We start from the raw sequence: 21,066 nt of genomic DNA, 5'->3' as shown, positions 1-21,066 counted from the left end.
TTTAGTAGTTTACTTTTCGGTGTAATTAGATGTGGTGCTTGGAGTTTGTTTTGGCTGTGGCTTCCCTTTAACGTATATCTTCAAAGCCTGTAGTGTGAGAAAGACTGGGCAGGAAAGAACAGCACAGGACCTCGTTCTTTTGAAAGCAGGGATGTTTACCCGTGCATTTAGAAAGGAGATAACAGGTCTTTATCCTGTCTTTCTGTGGTGCTTAGTAAAATTAGTCTTTCTGCAGTTAGTAGTGAGATGATACAAATAAATTATTTGCATATTAATTTCAGGTTTTGAGAAAGTGCTTCTAAAAAATATGGGTTCATAGGCTTTAAGCTGTGTGTTCTCACGTGTTTCTGAACCTCCACTCTCTGGCATGGTGGTGGCAGAGATGGTGATGTACCTTAGTGATTTTTTTCTAGGCCCTGCTGCCCAGTTTTTTAGAAGACACTGAAATTTAAAGCAGGTCCTCATATGGCTCTATGTAGCTGTTAATGTCCTTAGACAACTTTACCCTGTTTGTTTCCTTGAACTAGTGAGAGCACTTTCCTTTAAATTCTTTGTTGCCCGCCCTGCTCCCTCCCCTGCAGCAGAGCCTTTATTCTTGTTACTTGTATCCTCAAATCACAATTATTTTAAGATGCTTACTAATATTAAGTAAAACTTATTCCTCTATTTGCTGTGGGTTTTTTTTTTCTATTCTTTGATCTCAGACATTGCATGTCTGCCTCTCCTGCAGGCTGCCTTTTCCCAAGTCTTAACACTTGTATTTAAGTGAACCTTTTTGAGTAAATAGTCTGCAACTCTTTTTCAGTGATTTCCAAATTCTGCTAGTCTGACAGCCATTTAAGTTTGTTTCCTTATGCTGGGTGGTGTAGCACATTTCCACAGCCCACTTCTCTTCAGCTTCTTTTGGCTTTCTCATTCATGTGTGTCTTTCCAGAAGCAAGGGGTAGTGAGAGCTGATAGCATTTTGCTGTTTCACAGTTTAAAAGAAGTTGGACTGCAATGGGAAATTGTTGTGTTCAAGGCCTGTAAAGGGTGGAGCATAAATCTTTAAAGATAGGACTTTTGTGAATTAACCCCAGTCATCAGCTATGAAGAAAATTACCTCTACCCTAGCCAAAATCATCACACAAGGCTAGTTTGTCTCACCTAGGAAGGTCCAGAGGGGCTGCAGTAATTTTCATTTTAGAAAAATCGCATTGGATATATGCAAAGAAACTTTGGGGTGAGAAGAACAGGGATGTTGTATATGGATTCACTCAGCAGGTGAGTGCACAGGAATGATTGGGGCTGAAGGCAAAGTTGTGAGAACCAGTTCTGAACATCTTTAGGTATCCTCTTTCAGCTGCCGTACGCTACGGCTGAAAGTGTATTTCAGAAATACTTTGGATCTTCCTCATGTTTGTGCAACAGTTTTACTTCATATTTTAGTATTTCTGTTCAAAATGAGTCTGGTTTTTTGAGTCAGAAAAATCTTAATGTTCTTTCTAGCATCCCTTTTATCCCATGTGATTTGTTCATGCTTATTTATAGAATAGAAACATTCACAGAAAAACATACGTGTATTGGATTAATGAGAGAGGAACAGTATCATCTGAGTGTAATTATATTTGTTAAATAATAATAGGATGTGTAAAAGGTAATGTTTAAAGAAAAATGTTTTTTCCATAGCATTTTAAAATGTACTTATATAATACATTTTAATATATTATGTTATTTATATTTTTTAGATTTAGGACATACACTCTTTGCCTTGTGAATTACTGAACTGCATTGATTAGTGCTAATTGTCTGGGCAAAAAGAAAAGGAAGGAGACAGAACTTACAGTTAAGTACATTGTAGAAGTGTAGCTATATTCTTATACTCTTCTTAGACCTTACTTAACTTTCTACTGTTTATCATTGAATATTGGACCAGATGGATATTTAGGCAAGTCAGTACAGCCATTTTTATGTCCCCATCCTGTATTGATTGTGATTATGCTAAAATAACCATCATCAATAAGATTCATCCCACCTACACAGCCTGGCTTCTCTAATTCTGACCTTAGTCAGCAGAAAGCATAGTGGGAAAAAGTTTTTGTTAGTACTGAGAATGAGGCTGTTACAAATCTTTTGTCCTTCACATTCAACCCTAATTTAATATTTCTCAAATTCTTTCATTCAGATCTGATATTTATAACTTTAGCAAAGCTGAAAGTCTATGCACATTTTTTATTCTTGTCGTCTTTCTTCTCTTTACTTGTGAGACCTTAAAATGAACAGTGGCAGATGTGTTATTAAAAGGATGAAAATACATAGAGGGCAATAGATACTTATCATATTTCCAGTATGTATCACTCTTAAATAATTAGATGCCTGTGTTTCTGTGGCCCAGAGATGTAGTGCCTAAGTAATGTAAAAAATAAAGGTAAGCATTACCTAGAGGTAGTTGAGCCAGTTTCATGTGTAACTCATTGTGAGAGGTACCTTTCTCTTTCCATTAGTTAGGAAGGGAAAGGATGGTTGATATTAGGTGGTGAAAGTTCAGTGGTGTGAGTGCTGGGTGTAAGCTGAAAGTGTAGGGCATGATATATGGAAGGTAATGAGAGTCACTGAGCTCTGCTGTGTGCTGTAAGTGCCTAGACAGGACGTAAGAGTGCTTGTTGGAGATACACGTTTTATGTTATCTAATATAATTTTTAATGAACTTTTGGGGGTTTTCTCATCTGCTATGTTTTTTTCTCTTTAAGTGAACAGAATTGGTAGCATTAATCTGTTTCATAGGAATTGAGTGCAGAAGAAACAAAGAACAAAGCTTTAGAATCTGTGAAATATGCCGCATTTGTTACACGTAGCGGGGAGGAAGTAGCTGTCACATTGCCTGTTGGAAACTGGCTTGAGTACTTCTACCCAAATGCTGTGATCACATTTACCTGTGGTTTGGTAGATACATTGTTGGTACCTGTGTTGTCACCCAGCACTAGTTCTTGTGCATGTAGTTTGAAAAGCCAGGCACTGGCTTTTTAAAGGAAAACAGGATTCCAAATGAATCATGGGTCTTGGCCAGCTTCTCTTACACTATGGCATGTAGGATGGCTAGCAAGGAAAAGCTGGTCATCCTCCTGCAGGACTGTGGGTTGTGCTGAGTGTGTATTCTATGTGTTGCCTGAATTAAGTCTCTTATAGAGGAGAAAGCACAACAGAAAAATGTGATCAATACAGCTCTATTCCAGAGCTGATTTCATTGGCATGAGATCGTTGGATGGACTTCTGGTTCTGCTGAAACAAGTTGGTGGGAGGTGATAAGCTCTGTGTGATGGCTGAGCTCTTACAATACTCTGGACCTCTACTGAAATCTGGTGCAAGCATTGTGTTTTCCAAGATGCACAAAAAAATGAGTGTAATTCCATTTTAAACAATGACCTTTGGGATATTGCATATGTGACAGGCTTTAGAGAGACCGGGTCAAATCATGAGTCCTAGAAATTGTGGCAGAAATTCCATATTTCTGGCAATACGATCTGGTTAGTTCCAAGGGGACTGACAGATCAAAAGGGTGAAAGACCTAAATGAAACTGTAAACCACAGGAAAGACAGCATTCAATACACAGCTCTTAACAAAAACTCTAAAAGGTTTTTGGAGGTGGTGTTCTCTAAAAAGGTGTTTTCAGTTTGGCCTAAGACAGGGTTTTATTTTGGTTAGCTAGTATAATTTAAAATTTTTTCCTTAGTTTGCACACTGTGTTCCTTGTGGGCCTTAAAGAAGGCCAGTGTTCTTGCTCTCTATGCTGTTGCCAGATTTCCTCAGAGATGGCTTTATTCTAAAGTCTTTCCTTTTCCCTTGACTGTAGTAGTTGTCTCTTACTCCTGATAGTGTGCCTCCTTTAGTAAGTTCAGCAGGTACTGAAAAGTTTCACTGTATTGGGTCTTAAAAACTTTGTTCTTTAAGGAAACACTGTATTTCAGTTTGTTATTAGTGCCTGTGGGTCAGATCTGTGTCTTTGAGAAGGCATAGGTTAAAGTGGGTTTTTTGATTAAGTTTGTAGATTAGTGATAGCTAAAGAAATGGCAATCTGTTCAAGAAGGTATTATCTAACAAGATAGAGGCAGCTCAGGCCATGATTTTTTCAAAATGGAATTTTAAATTTTGATTCTAAAGTACGGATTTTCTCCTCCAAAATGGCAGAACAATTTTTCAAATATGCTGCACTTTACAGTACTTTGCTTTTAGCTGGCAGGAGCTGTTAGGTATTAAATGCTTCTTAACATAACTTTTACTGGGGCAACTAAGTAAGAGGGGTTGAGCTTGAATTTAAATGTCAGAGTTTTTCTGTTGTTCTTTTTTCCCCTGAATATCTAGACTAAATACCAAATTTAGGATTTTGAGGGAATGGGATTGCAGAAATTGTCATTAAGGTCAAAATCTCTTCATCTGAATAAAGGATTCTTCAAGAATTAATCTAGCTGTCATTAGAAAGTGTACCAGGACAAGTGTACCATCTTGTTTGTGTTGAGCTCATACTCTCACTCTATGTATTTGACTTTTGATTAGATTCAGTCCAGTCCTGTGAACTGAATGCCCATTTGTGACAGGAGTGTGCTGGGTGCAGTTCTGGAACCTGGTTTCTGCCTTTCTTCATCAGAAAGGGACCTGGTTTGCACGTCCCAAGACTGTTCTGCAGTGTGACCCAGAGCAATCTTGGTGCAGATGGCTGGGATAATTTGCTTTGAGAAGTACTCCTGATCTGAGGTTCAACACTGATATTCTCACAGCCTCTGTATATTGTCCTGTTACCTCTGAGTTATCATACTCTCTTCTGTTTTCAAAAGGGGGTGAATAACTGAAATTCTGACAGAAGGGATGACAGTTTAAAGCACTAAATGTGTTTTGATTCAGGTTTACATTTGTTAGTGGCAACTGAGCTCAAGATTAGTAGGCAGATTTCACTATTGAGATGGGTACAGCAAACCTAGCACAAAGTTTTCCTGGATGTTTCAAAAAAAGAGAGTATGGAAAGTAGTCTTACATGTAGAAGTAAAATCGGATTATTTCCTTATCAAACTTAGAGGTAATTTTTAATCACTTCCCTTCATTTTCATATTAATAGATTTAGCATTTCCTTCTGCCTGTTTTTCATGGGGACAAAAAACCTGTCCCATAGTTTTCTGAACTTAATACAAAGTGAAAAATAACACATTATTACTGGGAACAGCCCTTCTTTGAATGGAGGTGTAGGAAGCAGAGCGCCCAACATGTAACTACATCCCAATACCATCATGTTATATGAAAGTATGTAACAGCTGCTGGATGATGTTAATAGAAGAGCTTTAGTCCTCCCTATTGCATCACAGTGGTTTGTACTGAAGCTCTTTGCACATAAAAAGAAAGGGAGATAATTATTGTAGGACTATTCTTCAGTATCTGCACAATAAGTTTCTTTGTTTAAAGAAATAAGGGAAAAATTGTATAGGAAAAGGCATTTGCTGTTTTCCTTTTATGGAGTAAATTATTATTATTAGTTTTGCCAACTGCCCAAAGTTATCTCTTAATAAAAATTAAAAAAAAAAAAAAAAGTTTTTGAAAAGAAAATAGTTCTGAAATTAAATACTTAAATTGGAAGAGAAAGAGCCGCAACTTTTTTTGGTGACAGATTTTTACACTTTTCCATCTATAACAGTTGTTAGCACGCACAAGTCAATATTGTTGACTGATCTGATTAAAAACACCTGCTTGCAAATGGTTCCTCTATTGGTAAATAAAAGATGGTTAAAAAGTCAGATTAGAAACAGACTTGTAAATTATACGAAAAATAAATGTATTTTCTCTGTACTTGTGAACACTTGATTTGAGCATACCTTGCTTCTTATTTCACAAATGCTTGCAGTGACACAAAGAATGACATCTCTTACCTGGCATTAATGCTCTTGATTTTTGTTTTTTCCAACAGAACCCAAATACTAAAGTAGGCCCTAACATGTCATAGGAGAGGAAGTCAGTTTCATATATGTTTTACATGTATTTATTTGAAATTTTCAAGGTATGCTGTCGCCTGAAGGACTGGGCAGTCTGACTCTTTTCTGAAACTGAGAGATCTTGGGCTCTACTTGCAGCTGCCAGGGTGGTTACTGTGTTTCATCCAGTTTTTATTAATGCAAAGTGCACAGAAATTTCCTGGCATTAGGATCAAGTGCCAAAACTTTTTATCCCAAAGAACGTATCGTCAGGCTGCAAACCTGAGTCTCCATGAATTCTCCAAGCCTTCATGAATCTCTCATTCCTTCCTACCATCCCCGGTGCTTATCTGGGCCCTGGCTCTTTCTCTTGAGAGATGGGAGGTGGATGTGAACCCCCACAGGCTGAGGAAGATGGATAGCATGGATCTTTGATTCTTTGCACATAAGCTCTGCAAACATGACTTTGCTATATCAAGACAGGCAATAACAGCAGTCCTACTTCATTTACCCAATAGATATAAAGCTGAAAGAGCCATGAAAGATCTTTCAAGAAGCTTAGAATTCTTGTTTTGCCTGCATGTTTGGAGGATAATTTCTTGTTAAGACTGTGGAGACAGCTTTGGCAGAGGAGCCCCTAGTTCCTTGCCCCTGCCAGGCTGCTGAGGATGCTGGCTGTAAAACATTGGGGTTAGGATGTCTCTCCTTGCAGGACCCAAGCCCTGCTTGTTTAGAGACCTCCACAGTGGAAGGAGGTTAGCCAGGGTGAGCTCAGGTTCTTTGCAAGGTTAGTTCTCAGTTTAATGAAGATGAAAGGCGTTGAGCCATGCTTTTAGGTCTGGGCAGCTAAATTCACCCTAGATTTAAAAGAACTAGATTAACTGTTTCTTTAGCTCTTGTCTGGGTTTCACTACTGAAGACACTGGAGGTTTTTGTTGGTCACTGGATTGCAGGCTTTTATGTCAATGCAAATTGCTCTAAAAGCTTCTGTTAAAGGGAAAGGGAATATCCAGATGTATGCTGTTCTGAATCAAAGCACGGTGCACTCCACAGCATCTTTTAAAAGCATTGCTTTTTATTTTATAGTTTGCCTTCCATGTAATTTCATTTTTTCCTGTGGTCACTATTCAAATAGAGTATAGGCTATAAATATGCATGTTTGTTATTGATCTCAATGTGATATGTAAGAAAATGTAAAACCTTTTTGATATAACTATTGAGTAATTCTTCCAGCCTTTGTCTGATCAGTTGGCACACAGGCTAGTAGAGGTTATTATTTTGTATGACATATGAAGAACTATAATTTAGTCTAATGATGGTATATTTTCATATTCACAGTGAAAGGGGTGCATGTATATGTATGCACATATAAAGCAGGAAGAAGGAAAACCTATTTTTATGTAAAAAGGCACATGATATGTATAGATGGACCATATGAATGATCCATATATTCAAATGATCCATATATGGTCTGAATATATGTAGAAAATGTGTGTGAATAGATACAGAAAATACTTCAAATTGCTGAATAAAATATTCCCAGATTCTTAGGTCCCTTGCACATAATTTTTAGTTCTTAAAATAATCCTGTGAAAGTGCTGCTTTTATCTTTTCTGTGTGATCATGAACTTTTATGTTGGAAAGTGTTGAAAGTACTCAGATACTAAAGCTTGGATTTGTGTTTTGTTTGGCAGTACACTTCTGTTTAGAATTCTTTTAATCTATCCATTCCCTGCTTTTATATTCATCTGATAGTTGAAGGTTCTGTGAAGGATATTTCTTTGCATATGAACTTATTAAACCAATAATGCTCAAAATATTTGCTTCCCTTTTTTTGTTTTTGGTTTTTTGGTTTTTTTTTTGGTGGTTTGTGGTTTTGTTTTTTTGTTTTCATCACAAGATAGGCTCTTGTTTCAAATTTCTATTTGCCTTTCTTGATTTTTTTTTTTTTTTTTTTTTTACTTTATTTTTTTGGAGGGGTAGGGGGAGGGCAGGGAAAATAAGAAACAATTTATATGGTAGATCTAAAGTTTCATTAAAATTGCTTATGCCCTGTCCCAGGCATTTTAAGTGGGCCATCTGTCTAAACATCTCTGCATTTTTTTCTGATCATTTCCTCGACTTATTCATGAGCCATGGGAGGGCTCCTTTGTAGTCTCCATGTAGCTGGTTCAGCCTACCCCCACTGAATACATCTATGTGCTTGCATAACATATCTTTTCACAGTGCTGGAAATTCTCTGAACTTGGTTCAGATGAATGGCCCACTTTCTGAAGGTCTTTTTTTCTCCCTTTGCAAGATTTGTATGCAGAAACTGACCTTGGTGGCTACAGAATCCAGCACATTATTCTTGATCATTTTACAGGCCACCTGCTGTGAAAGTTATGATGAAGGATTTCTTAATGATTCTTTGACCATTAACATTGTTTTAAGTCAATATTTCACTTTTATTTAACTGCTGAATAGGTAATTGCACAATTGAAAAACAGCTTTATGGAGCGCCATATAATGTGGTTTTCAAACGCTTGTAATCTTTCAAACGGGAGGATTTGTTATGATAGTTTGGGATTTCTCTGTTTACATAAAGTATTATGCAGCAAAAATATCAGAAGCGAAGAGGAATTTGTGTTTTCTCCCTCAGCATTAGAACACATACTTTGAATTGGAAGTAAAAAAATCTATACTCAATTTTCTGATCCTTTAGGAGCTGGTGACATCCTCATTTACATCATCAGTGGTAATTAGGAGAGGGAAGTTTATTTGCTACAAACTGCAGAAAATTGTAGTTTTTATTGAGTTCCTTCTATCTGATTGTTTGGTGCCAATCAAAATGGCCAGGGCAGAGTTATTACTTGATTTGCTTTTGTGAGTGTCTGTTTTCTTTCATTACTTGCTTTTTTACTTGAATAGATAATAGTTTAATTAATGTTTTCCATGAGCACAGAAAGTATGTGTTGACCTAAAATTTTTAACAGTTGTCTGCTTTCCTCACTTGCTAAGAAAGCAGGAGCTTTGTTTGCGATGTTATTCTCAAGTGTCTCCCTCTCCCACATATAGCATTTGGGGGAAAAAGGGACATAATACATTCTACACAAATATCATCTCTAGTTGAACAAACAGCAGTAGGGCTTGAAAATAAAAAACTAAGCAGGCAAACGGTGCTGTTTTTCTTGTTGCATTGCTTACGTATTTTTGTAATTGGTGCTCTGAAGTAAAGCCTTTATGACTTAAAGCCAGGCCATCACTCTTCAGCTGTGTTCCTTGTGATGCTTGTGATGCTTTGCAGTTTGGAGTAGAGAGATTCAGACTTGCCCTTTTTTGTGTGGAAGTTCAGAACTTCCCTTCTCCACCCATCCCGTGTTGTGGCTGTGGTGCTGCCTTTGCTCTCTGTCCCTTTGTGTGTAGTGCTCCTGGCAAGGATCAGTAGCACACAGTTCTCCATGCCCTGCTCCCCATCCACCTGGCACTCATCTTGTGTTTCTTCCTGCACCACTGATCTTTTTACACAAATGAAGTAATTTTATTGGATGATATGTCATTTGCCAAAACTGAGAGAAAAAAAGGTGGGCATGTTGAATCCTAGGAAAGACATACTGTATGGACTCTGAATCTAGGTTTGGAGGGGAAGTGCCTTATGTTTTCTTCGTGTCTTTTATGATGGCAAAAAATACACTATTTTTGTTTTCAGTGGGGTTTTTTTCTTTTCTGTGAATACAGTGTGTTGGATTTCAGCCCATTATGTAGAATTTTAAAAGTTCTACGTTTTGAGAGTAGCCAGAAGTTTGGGAAGTTTTCTGTGAACTAGTGTGAAATATATTCGGAGTTCAAATGCTTTCTTTGGGAGGACTTAAAAATCTTCTTAGCTAAGGAAGCAACCTTGGCCAAGAATAAAGATAATTTCCCATGCACTGGGACTTCTCAGATACTAAAAGAAACCCCGAACACCACAAAACAGCAGAAAACCCCACCACAAATCTCCTTTCTTAGCCTGGTAGAAATTTCTGCATTTCTAAAGTATTCATGGATGTGAGCAACTTCTTTTCATATTCAACAAACTTAGGCTTTGATCTTTACTTTTGGACTTTGTAATCCTTATTTATATGAATGTTCCCTACCCGCAAATCCTATCAAAATGGAGTCTACTACAAGATAATTTCTTTGAAAGGAATTTGATTTAATGAAGAAGTAGGATTGTCATGAGCTAATGTAAGTATCTGTCCTAGCCAGTGTCAGTTATAGATACAGAACCACATGCAATGCTGATTACCAAAGTGAAAAATGTTCCTGTGCAAATGGATCTAGAAATTCCAGGAGGGAAGTACAGCTTGGTGTATACTTGGTGTTAGATGCAGCTCTGGACCTTGCCCTCCTGGCCACTGGTGTTACAGAGAGAGGAATTATGTTTGAAACCCAGGCAAAGCAGTGATCGTAGTCATGCCTTTGGAGAGGCATGCATCCTGTTTGGAGATACACTTGACAAAGCTCAGCAAGACAGGACTGAACAAAAATAATCCCTGCTGGAGAACAAGACTGTCTTTCCTTTGATGGCCAGCAGCCAGATTCATGAGGTCACTTCCAGTCAAATGCAATGTGAAGCAGGGCTGTGCCAGCAAGGCTGTAAGGAATCTCATGACACCAGTGAAGCAAATCTACTAAGCTGAGTTTGCAATGAGGTCCTAGTTCTAATATAAGCAATATGAAGTTGCTGTAAACCACTAAATCCTGTGTGTTGTTGCAGTGGAGTGTCATGGAGAACTTCACCAGGTGCTCCCTGTATTCCTCCTTACTGGTGCTCTGATACCAGGAAGTGCAATGAAAACATCTCTCAGCTTGCTGTGTGCTACCTGTGCAGGAAATTCCTCTTCCTCTTCTTCAGGAACTCCTGTGTCTGTCACATTTCCTATCTTCCAGTCTAAATGTTTGGTGACATACAGGAATTCCAATAGGAGTTGCTGAGAGATGATATTGCACCCAATAAACCATAGATAATTCCTCAGATTTATTTTGACAGTTGTCGCTATATTAAATGTAAAAGGTGATGCTTGGCATCGTTAGCACAGGAACAGGTTATTTTCAATATCTGTCTTGTGAACTTTTAGTGATAGAGGTGAGCTAAGGTGTTCAGTGAAATTTGATGTAGGCCTTACTTGGCTTGCATCCAGAAATAACTAAGGATAAGTATGCATCTATTTGTATCTGATATATTTAGAATTTCCATTTCCCTTTTTCAGGCACATGGCAAGGCACAATTTTTGGAATCTCCTTGCCTCATTAAGTACTTGAACTTGTACTTTCCTAAGTTTCAGGTGTATAAAAACCCAATGTTATTAAAATAATTATTGAAATCCTTAGCAAGTCAGTGTGTTATCCTTGGCTTGGGCAGATAATTTCTCCTCCTGTGGCCTCTGGAGGCCTCGCAGGTGCTGCTCCCTGTTGATTCCACAGGAAACCCGAGCACTCTTTGGGAAGATGTGGTTCACTGGTCACCTGAATCCTCTGGAGAATGCATGTGGCATAATGTATTTACAGGTTTCAAGACTCTGAAGTCTGCAATAAAAGGTGTAGTAAGCGCTGTAATGTGCAATAGATTAATGTTATAGCAGAAATGATCCTTAGAGGAGACGTGAAGGTGATAAAATTATTATCCTTACAGTTTTCTTACAAAAAAATCTAAATGTGTAAGAGTCAGTGTGGAAGAAAAGCTATACCAAAATGTGTTTTTGTTTTAATGGAGTTTAAATCAGACCTTCCTATCTTCCCTTTAGGCCATGTGGTGAATGCTCATGATAATATATGGTGACCACTCATTAGAGAAGTTGTAGTATACTTCTGGGCACCAGTTGTTACGGAGAAGTGGAAGAGACTTGAGAAGTTAGAATGAGGAAATTGAAAGTGAATATACATTTAAATAAAATAGCTGAAAATTGCATGTTTCACTCTGAATTTTGAAGAATGGAGGCTCAGTTCTCATTCCTTTGCTGCCAGGTGTGTGCTTTTTTAAGCTGAAAAGATTCAGGTTTCCTGTATTACTTGCTAAATGGTGCAGCCACAGAATGCTGCAGGAATCAGTATAATCCTGCATGTGGGCTGTGATGATACATCATTATTTTTTCAGTATGCTTGAAGGGCTCTGTGGATGAGATACTTAAAAATGTGTATTAGTTATAAAATTACTTGTATTACTTGTTTGGCTGAATCTTTTGTCTGTAATTGGCTTTTAATTAAGGTTTACTGAGAATGAGATTAAAGAAATAATGATTATATTTTGCCCTTGAAAAGACTGCTCCAGTTATCACTGTTGCTATTCTCTTGCCAACCCACTTTCTCATCTGCTTTTCATCCTGTTTGAGCTAATTCTGCAGCAAGTGCTGGCTGCATTCAAGGGCCTCCTATAACTTTATCAGCATACCCAGCATGTCAAGGCAAATCTAGAAAGAAAGTAAGAGTGTATTTTCTCCTTATATGCTGTTTGACAGAAAAATGCATTTAGTATATATTTTTTTCAAGTATGCTCTCCAACTGTGTCTATAGATTAATGATATTTTATATCCTTTATGACCATCCCATGAGGCAAGTGCTTCTGGTTAACTTGGGAGAAGCATGAAATCTCTGTTAAAATTTTTTCTTCTGTCTGTTTCTTTTTTAGAATTCCTATTGCTAAATCAAAGAGGAGTAGCTGGGAGCTCTCTGTGCATCTAGGAGATGGAATTTACCCAGTTGCAGTTTCAAAGGATGGCTCATCATTTTCTGTAAGTTCTGCTCATTTTCTAAGAAGTTCAGTGCATTGAGTCAATATATATATATTATCATCCTGGACACCTGCTAAAATTCTCCATCTTTTTGTTGGCTAAGGATAGATGTGTGGTTTGTCTTTAGTAGGCATTGCTGTTAATTACCAAACAAGCTTCTGACAGTTAAATAGTGTAAGTGCACTGAGATTTTTCTCAGGGCTCATACCTGTGGAACATTTTTGTATATAACCATTTATTACAATAGTTTCTAAATTACTCTGTTTAGCGTCTTGTTTAGAAGTAGCATCTTATACTCCATTGTAGATGTATGAGAGCAGGAAAATAAATGCAGTGTTGACAAAAATTGCATTACCTTAAGCTGGTGTTTAGAAAAACATCTCAAGGATCCAAGCAAATTGAATAAGCAGTCATACTGGTATGGCATGAGAGGCAGCACTCTGTGGTAGAACTGGATGTTGTCACGGTAAAATGCCAGTGTTTCAGGAAGTGCTTACTCACTTCAGATGAATGTGTATAAACTATTGTTTTTTACAAATATTGTAAGGTAATTACTTAAGCACTTAATGTTGTCAGCATGAATGGCAGAAGGACAGACCATGAGAGTAAAAGAACAGTAATGCTGCTGTTCTAATGCTACCAATGTGTTTGGTAATTCAGCCATTCAGCAGAATAAAGCCAAGACACAAGCTGGTTGAAGTATGAAGAAGATAAATTTATAGGGAGAACTACTTTTTATGTCTGTTATGGTTATTTGACAACCAAAATGAGATTTCAATTTTTTTAAAATAGGCAGTTCACTTGTATAGTATTTGTTGACTCTTAGGCAAAAGGTTTCAAACGGGCCTTAATAAGGTGGATTTTGTTAGAATGGAAATGACACACCCTACTTGCTGAATTGTTCCAGAAGCAAAGGCCAAGTCTGCATGCAGTTTTTAAAATCTAGTTTTTAAAATATTTCTAACAGGCATCTTGTGAACTTGGATACATCCCACTCAAACAACAGATCGCCTCTGTCAGATTTCAGCCCAGTTTCGAGCTGGGCTGGTGGTGGCTTGTGTGACAGAGATAGCCCTTCCCAGGAGCAGTCATTGCCCTCAGCCTTTCCACCTTTTTGTTGCAGCACTGCAGCACAAGAGCTGCCTGCTGCTGTGGGGATGAGCCTGCTGGTTGCTGTGAGGGTTGCATAGGGTCTGGCTGCTGTGAGCTCAGCAATCTAATTCCCGTAGTTAGACTTCTCCAAACCAGAGGGCTGTTTAGCACAGCCAATTACACAAGCACACATCTCCATACGTGCACACATTTTTGAGAGGTTTGCTCGAATCCAAACCTGTCTCTCACTTGAAATGGAACCGCTAACAGTTGTGATGTCTTGCAATAGTATGAGAATTACAGCTAGTATAAACCAGTTTGACAAGGTATATGAAAGCCTGGGCCAGAGGGATTTGTGACATCTGCTTTTGCATTTTATTTCTACCCTAACCATGCCTGTATACTTGGGGGAGATAGAATTCCTTATTTATTTTTATCTGGAAAATAGCCAGTGAAATAAATCGCATCAGGTGGATTTCAGGAGATGTCTGTTTCACTTAAAACACATACCTATAAAAATACAGTGTATTCAAAATTGGATCTGAGATTGGGTATGTAAAAAGCAGATAACTCTTTTTTAATAGCAGGGTTGTTTAGAGTTAAACTTATTTTTATTGTTACTGGATAAATAGTAGAGGACATGTTATTCTTCATCAATAACTTTCTTTTTCCTGGTGTTCTCCTGTGATTGTGCTGCAGACAAGACTATATAGTAAGTACAGCACCACCAAAAATCTGAATTGTTATTCAAAACTTTACAGTGGAAAACCAACTGTATTAAAACTTCAAAGAAGAGAAGTCAAGACTAGGAATGAGAAATCTTGTTTCTGATCAGGAGGTACAACGTGCTGTCAAGAAAATTAGGGGAAATTCGACGCTTGCTTTATTAACTTTGCTGTCAGAAACACAAGCCTCACTTTTTGAACTTCTGCATTTACTTTTTGCTACTAAGCTGCTGTGACACAGGCTCCTACCTTTGTGGGTTGTGTCCCCTCGTGGCTTGTGACAAAGATAGCTGAATCTGTGGTGCAGTTAGATAGCCCAGTGGGAGGGCCACCTTCACATTCCCCTTCAGAAGTTTACTCGCACTGCAAACTGTGCTTTGCAGCAGCAGCATTCGCATCCTGATTTACTTTGTTTACCACAGGGACTCTTCCAGCAGTGACTCCTTTCTTTTTTTTGCTGTAACTCTGCTACTCTCCCCGGCTGAAAGCTCCCCAGCTCGCAGTGTGCAGTGCTTTGCGCTCGGCGCAGGGAGTGTGAGCAGCAGGCTTCTCCATGGTTCCCGCTGTTCCGAGCGGATCGCTCGTCAGCATTTTGGGCTGTGGGTCATCTGTGGTTTTCTTCGTTTATCATGAGATTCTTAATGAATTGTGCAGTGTTAACTGCTCTTCACTGCTCTTTATTTTTCAGAATTTTGGGTTTTGAAACCATCTGTTTTTAACTACTTTGTTTGTAACAGAGTCCTTGATGGGGGCTGGCTTTAGGCCACTTTAGCAGCCTTGCTTCCCAAAACTGAAGGATTTAAAGGATAAGTGGTCAAGTGTGAGCAATGCTCTCTGCCTGAAGCACTGCAAACAAAAATATTAATTTTTGTGGTTCCAGTAGAGGTTAAAAACTTCTGTGAATCCTAGTTTGATATATTTTCTTTTAAAAGAGAAGTAACTTGGTTTTTATTCTGAAGCCAGCAACATATATGCCAGTACTCAAGTTTATATCACATTATTGTACTAGAATTTTCAGTACCAGACAGTTGTTTCTGGTGGTATCCTATCAACATAGCAAATGCTTTTGCAATTAAAATATTCCAGTGACATGACTTGAGAATTAAAATTAGCAGCTTTTGTGGGACCTGCTTGCTTGTGTACAAAGAACTTGCCAACTAAATTGATGTAAATGTCATTTATTCTTTTTTTTCTTTGTTCTATATATTAATTGCTAGACGAATTTTTAAACTAACTGCTTGTCATATATGCCACTCAATTTTTTAGAGGACAGATGGTCAGATTCTTAGCTTTGATTAGTGTTCTTATCCTTAAAATTTTTTTCTCTTGTCAATTGAATTAAAGATCTTACAATCAAGATTACTGCTAAAATAGAATTTGAAGGAAGAATACCTTCCTTTACATGAGACTAATGCAAAACAGCAATAAGCAGCCCAGAGGCATCCCACCACCAGACTCTGAAATTTTTTGTTTACTTTAGTTACAAAGAAGAGTCTTTCCCACCTTACCATTTTAAATTGCTGATCTGGCTATCAAATGGGTTTATTTTATAGTTCCATTGACTGAGTTTCACTGTTGAAGGTTGGAGTCTCTTCTTCCTTTACAAAACTCAGCTGCAGGGTACTGACAGGTGGGAGAGACAAAATCAAATGGGAACCTTCATATACTGAGGAAACCTGGTTATCTGTGTGGTTTCCCTGCAGCATATGAATATGACCCTTCAAAACCAGATGTCAGCCACCAAGGATGGTCAAGTTCCTTGTGATGGCAGCACTGTTTATTCATAGGATGGTTTGAGTTGGAAGGGACCTTAAAGGTCATTTAGTTCTAACCCTCCTTCCAACCTAATTTTAGTTCAATGAGGAATTTGTAACTTTATTCTGTGTAATAAACTTAATTCGTGAAAACCTTCTTGCTGTTATCTGTTTCCTGATTATTTGCTGCAGTGTAGGAATACTCTGTCTTGAGAATTCTTTATTGATGATTTGCATGTTTTCTCTGCAAGTGGTTGTTACTCTCCTTTTTCATGTTTGAAATCAGTCCTTTCTTTCAGGGTTCTTCATCTCTGTAGTAAATGCATACCTTCCCAGACTGCTTAGCCTCATCTTCTCATCAGTTTAGTTGTCAAAGAATTTCCAGATGTTTTCAGTTATAAAGTAGCTTCTTATCATTGAAGTTGTTTACTTTTTTTTTTTTTTTTTAAAGCATAAGGTGTCATAGTTCAGAAGTTACTTTGGGCGAATGGAAATTTGATACATTTCCAGAGGGACCTGTATAGGTCAAATGCTGAATAAAAGGAATAGAGAAAGCTAAATTCCTTAATTTAGGTTGTTACTAGAATGGGCTACCATTTTCACAAAACATTGGATCATTGCCTAAATCCAAAGTTAAGAACAGATAAATGTAGTACAGATATGAAATCTCTAAAAAAAAATTTTGAAGCTTGCTCAGTTCAGTTGGAAATGAATGCTTTAAATAATTTTTAGGAAAAAACCCCACTATTTTTCCCTTATCTTTTTCTTGAGAAGTAAAGAATTTATTAGATACCTGTGTGGGTGGAAAATCAGCCTGTGTACCTCTTAACATTTCCAAGAGAAAACCTATTATATAGTACAAAATGCCAGTATAAAAATAAAATCTAAAGCATTACTGTCATCATTATTTGAATGCATCCTGTATGATCAGTATAGAGTAGGTGCATACTTATGTGAATGCTTTAGTTTAGTTAGTGAACTATCGCTTATCTAATTTTGGTTAATCTTTGACTTCAGATTTAAATATAATAAACTTTGGTGTGTTCATTTGTTGTAAATTTCATGACTGATGGGTAAGTTGATTTGGAAACTACTTCAGGAAATATTTTCATTGTGTTGTAAATTCTCTTTTGGGGGGAGGAAAAAATACCACCCAAAAATCAAACGGAAGTATGCAAAGCATCAAGTGGAACAAGGAATAGTATAATGGAAAATCAGAGCAATGATACAGAAAGTTGCTGTAAGCAAGCTTAGTTGACATATAATTCCTTAAACACAAATTTGAATGGAATAGTAATTCAGTGCATATTAAGTTCTGTCTTTCCAGTAGTCTGTGTAGAAGAATAACATTGCCCACCTATCACTGTAAAATTAATAACCTTGTTAAGAGAATCAGTAAAATACCAAAATTTTTATTACTAGTATTTTACATTTCTGGTATGCTTCAGACACGTAATAACTAATTTGGCATATGAAAGAAATATGAGTGCGGTATTAATAGGGATGAAAAGCAAATACCTGTAGGAATTAAAACAATAAGAGGGGTAGCCAGTTATAATAAAAATTAACATACATCCCTAGAAGCAGTAGATGAAGACTTTCTGCTTAGACTAGTTCTAAGTATCTATTGTTACATGTTATATATTTGACAGAAAATGTGGTGTTGTTCCCACGTCCAATATTAGTTTGAATGAAAGGGAAGTGCATGTGTAGAGGCACTAGTGGGTGGGGCAAATCTGTTAGATAATCCGTACAGCTGTTAGCAGAAAACTTTTCCTACCTTTTTCCACATGGTTTGCATTTTACTTGCAGCATAGCACACAAACTCTTCATTGCAGTACATGTACAGTTGTGCCAACAGAACTCTGTTACAGAGTTCTATGGGTTGTATACGTACAGAAACTATGGTTGTAAAGGTTGTATACCTTCTTTCAATCTCTTGGTTCGGGTTCAAATCTGGAGCATTTTCTGTTTGTAAGACCTGTGAATTGTGTATAATGTCACTTCAGTGCAGTATGCATAATCTAGTGCTGTGGTGAGAGCAAACCCCCTAATTTCCACCCTTGTAAAGCACTGGCTATAGCAGTCGTGCTTCTGCTTGTTGATGGACTCGGTGGCTTTACGGATCCTGCAGTCCTTTTTCTGTGCTGACAGATTTACTGGAAGGGTAGAGGTTGCCCCATCCTATGCTGATGGGGTGGGGACAGGTGCTCCTGGGAGGCAAGCACTCTGCACTTGAATCTTTCAATCTGAGGAGAGCACAGATCCCTGAGTTTTGACTCTGTGGCAACTGCTTTAATTGCTACATTTTTGTGACTGCTGACATTGTGGTTTTTTAATGAAAGTGGCCTTGGCCTCAGTATCTTGTTGTGAACTCACTGTTTCTGGTATGCATTTCCACTCTGTCTCATTGAATGTCTCAGAAAGTTTAAGTGCTGGGGTCCCTTACATGAACTAGAAGTAAATATTGAGTGTAGTCATATAATATTTGTATGTACTTAGGTGTGATTTTGTAGTAAGCTAGAGGAAAAGCAGTGTCTGGATTGTACAGTTTTTTAAAATACCATTCCAGTTTAGCGGTAAGTATGTGATGGTATGTATTTGCTTTTTAAAGAGAGATTGTTGGTGTGAGTTTGTATGCCTCATATTAGTTTGTTCACACAGTACTCCGTAAGCATATGGAGAAAATACATACAAGGTTGAGCATTAATAATGACTTGAGTGATGTATTCACTGTGTGGCTTTAAATATGCTCTTCCCTCTGTGTCAGGGCAGTGTAATAGCTTGGTTATAGTAGTTTTTGGAGATTTGTATTCTGCTACAAAACTCACAGTAACATGGTCTGGCATTGGTATGTAGCCTACAAAACATTTCTAAAAAGAAAATGCAAGGAGAGGTCTGAAGTGCTAAAATGTGCAATATTGTAAAAGCAGGCAGGGTCAATTTGGATGTATCTTTTCCTTGTGTTAGAATCAGACTTAACTGCTTCAAAATATATTCCTTAGTAGGCAGAGGAGGAATTAGGTTTTTACAATGATTAAGTCTAAATTATCAGATGAAGAGTTTTACCCACACAGGTGGCTAACATGCATTCCTATGATATGAAAATAGAGAAAGTGTTCTGCCATGGGTAATGATCCAATGGCTCTAGGAATTCCAGTGAACAGTAAACTGAAATATAAATTAAAGCTCTGTAACAGTACAGAACAATAACCATTTTCCTTCTCCAGAAAGTCGTGTTTCTGGCATACAGCATTTGATGTCTCCTGTCATCCTTCAGTCTTCTGTGGTCTTTTGGTGTAAGACTGAAAACACCTTGAGGCGTGGGTGTTGCTTCAATTCATTCGTTTGCCATGTGCACTTGACATCCTGCACCGCAATATTCATATAATGATTTTATAATTTCTAAAAGCAGTGCTTACATGAACATTACTTGGATGCTTTTCTTTCCACTGATTTCTCATCCAGCAAAACTGGAAAGAAAATACCCAACTAACTCCTTCCTGTGCCCAGAAACGCCTCCAACATCCCAACCCCTCTTCCCAAATTTCTAGAATGAATAGATTAAAAAATGTTGTGAGCTCCTCCTGCTGGTTCAGCAGAAGCAAAAGTTGCATTTAAAAGAATGCTAGTTCAGTGTTAAGAGCCTGGATTATTACCACAAAGCCATAGTTAACTCTGCAACTCCTGGATGCTGCTTCATCTTTAATTCTGTTCTCTGAGCAAATTTTAGCACATTTAATATTCAGTATAAGACTCTTTTTTGGGATCTCTTGATGTTTTGGTATAAGGAGGAACTATAAGGTCATTGCTGTTTTGAGTTCCTTTTTTAGCTCTAAATTTCTTTGCTGCTTTCTCCCCCCCCCCTTTAATTTTTAAGTAAACCAGACTATTAAAATTACTTAAATGTAGCTTTTATGGCTTATGAAAAATAGTGCTCCTGTCGTGGATAGATGTGCGTCAGCTGTGACTAAATGTTTTGATGTACTCTTCTCAAAAGATAGACTAGAAGAGCTTTCCTTTGAAATATGTGAAGCAGTTTTAGACACAGCTTCTCAGATGGATCTAATTAGTCTTTCATACAGACTGGATGTCCGTTTGTTGCAGCTGAATTCTCATTTCATTCACCCATAACTAGAAACACCTCGCTTCAAACGTGTTTCTTCAAAGAAAGAAGGGTTTAGGGTTCCGTGTTTTACTGCTTTTTGATGTTGGTTTCCCTTTAACTGAGAAGACCTTATGTTTATACAACTGTTATTATTAAGAAAACATAGCTTTGTTCATGAGAGTTCATTTGGTATCCATGTTGGCTATTGGTGGCAGTCAGAGATCTGTGGAATAGATCTTGCTATACAAGACCAGTGGGACAGCTGTATGGCTGGCTATTAAGCTTGTTGTGACAAAGATTTGAATGCAAGCAGGATATTCTAATAAGACTAGGAAACCTGGTTTGTGGGAAGATGAAAATTAAGATTAGAGTACAAATTATCAGGCCCATCGATGGATAACAGTCCTATTTGTTATTTATATGCTGTATAACGTCACCCAAGAGATGCTGTGCTCTGTTCCCCATTTTGGATATGTTTTCATGGTGCAGTTTAGTGCAGCACAAAGGAGCCTGTGCTGACTCACCTAGTTTGGGCAGTGCTGCATTAATGCTGCTGTAGTGCTCCTAGTTGGAATAACTTGTTAAGAGCTGGCATGTACAACTCCGTGTAACAGTGCGTTGTGCCGTGTTGTGACACTTCTACAATAAAGGATATCATTAAAACTGTAGTGGGAAGTGTCTGATCAATGTTAAATAATCAGAGTGTG

The 21,066-nt window shown here is 37.7% G+C and overlaps 1 protein-coding gene across 1 annotated transcript in view; it reads left to right on the top strand.

Annotated features, from left to right (window-relative positions):
- Window positions 1–21,066, top strand: part of PCCA (propionyl-CoA carboxylase subunit alpha) — a 274,262-nt gene that overhangs the window by 154,400 nt on the left and 98,796 nt on the right. The window contains exon 19 of the mRNA XM_058833148.1: window positions 12,578–12,680. Coding sequence (XP_058689131.1) covers window positions 12,578–12,680 — 103 coding nt within the window. The remainder of the gene's footprint in view (window positions 1–12,577; window positions 12,681–21,066) is intronic.

The sequence above is a fragment of the Poecile atricapillus genome, chromosome 1, assembly GCF_030490865.1.
Source record: "Poecile atricapillus isolate bPoeAtr1 chromosome 1, bPoeAtr1.hap1, whole genome shotgun sequence".
Lineage (NCBI taxonomy): Eukaryota > Metazoa > Chordata > Aves > Passeriformes > Paridae > Poecile > Poecile atricapillus.
Note: the sequence above shows the minus strand (reverse complement) of the source record. Positions and strands in the feature narration are given on the sequence as shown.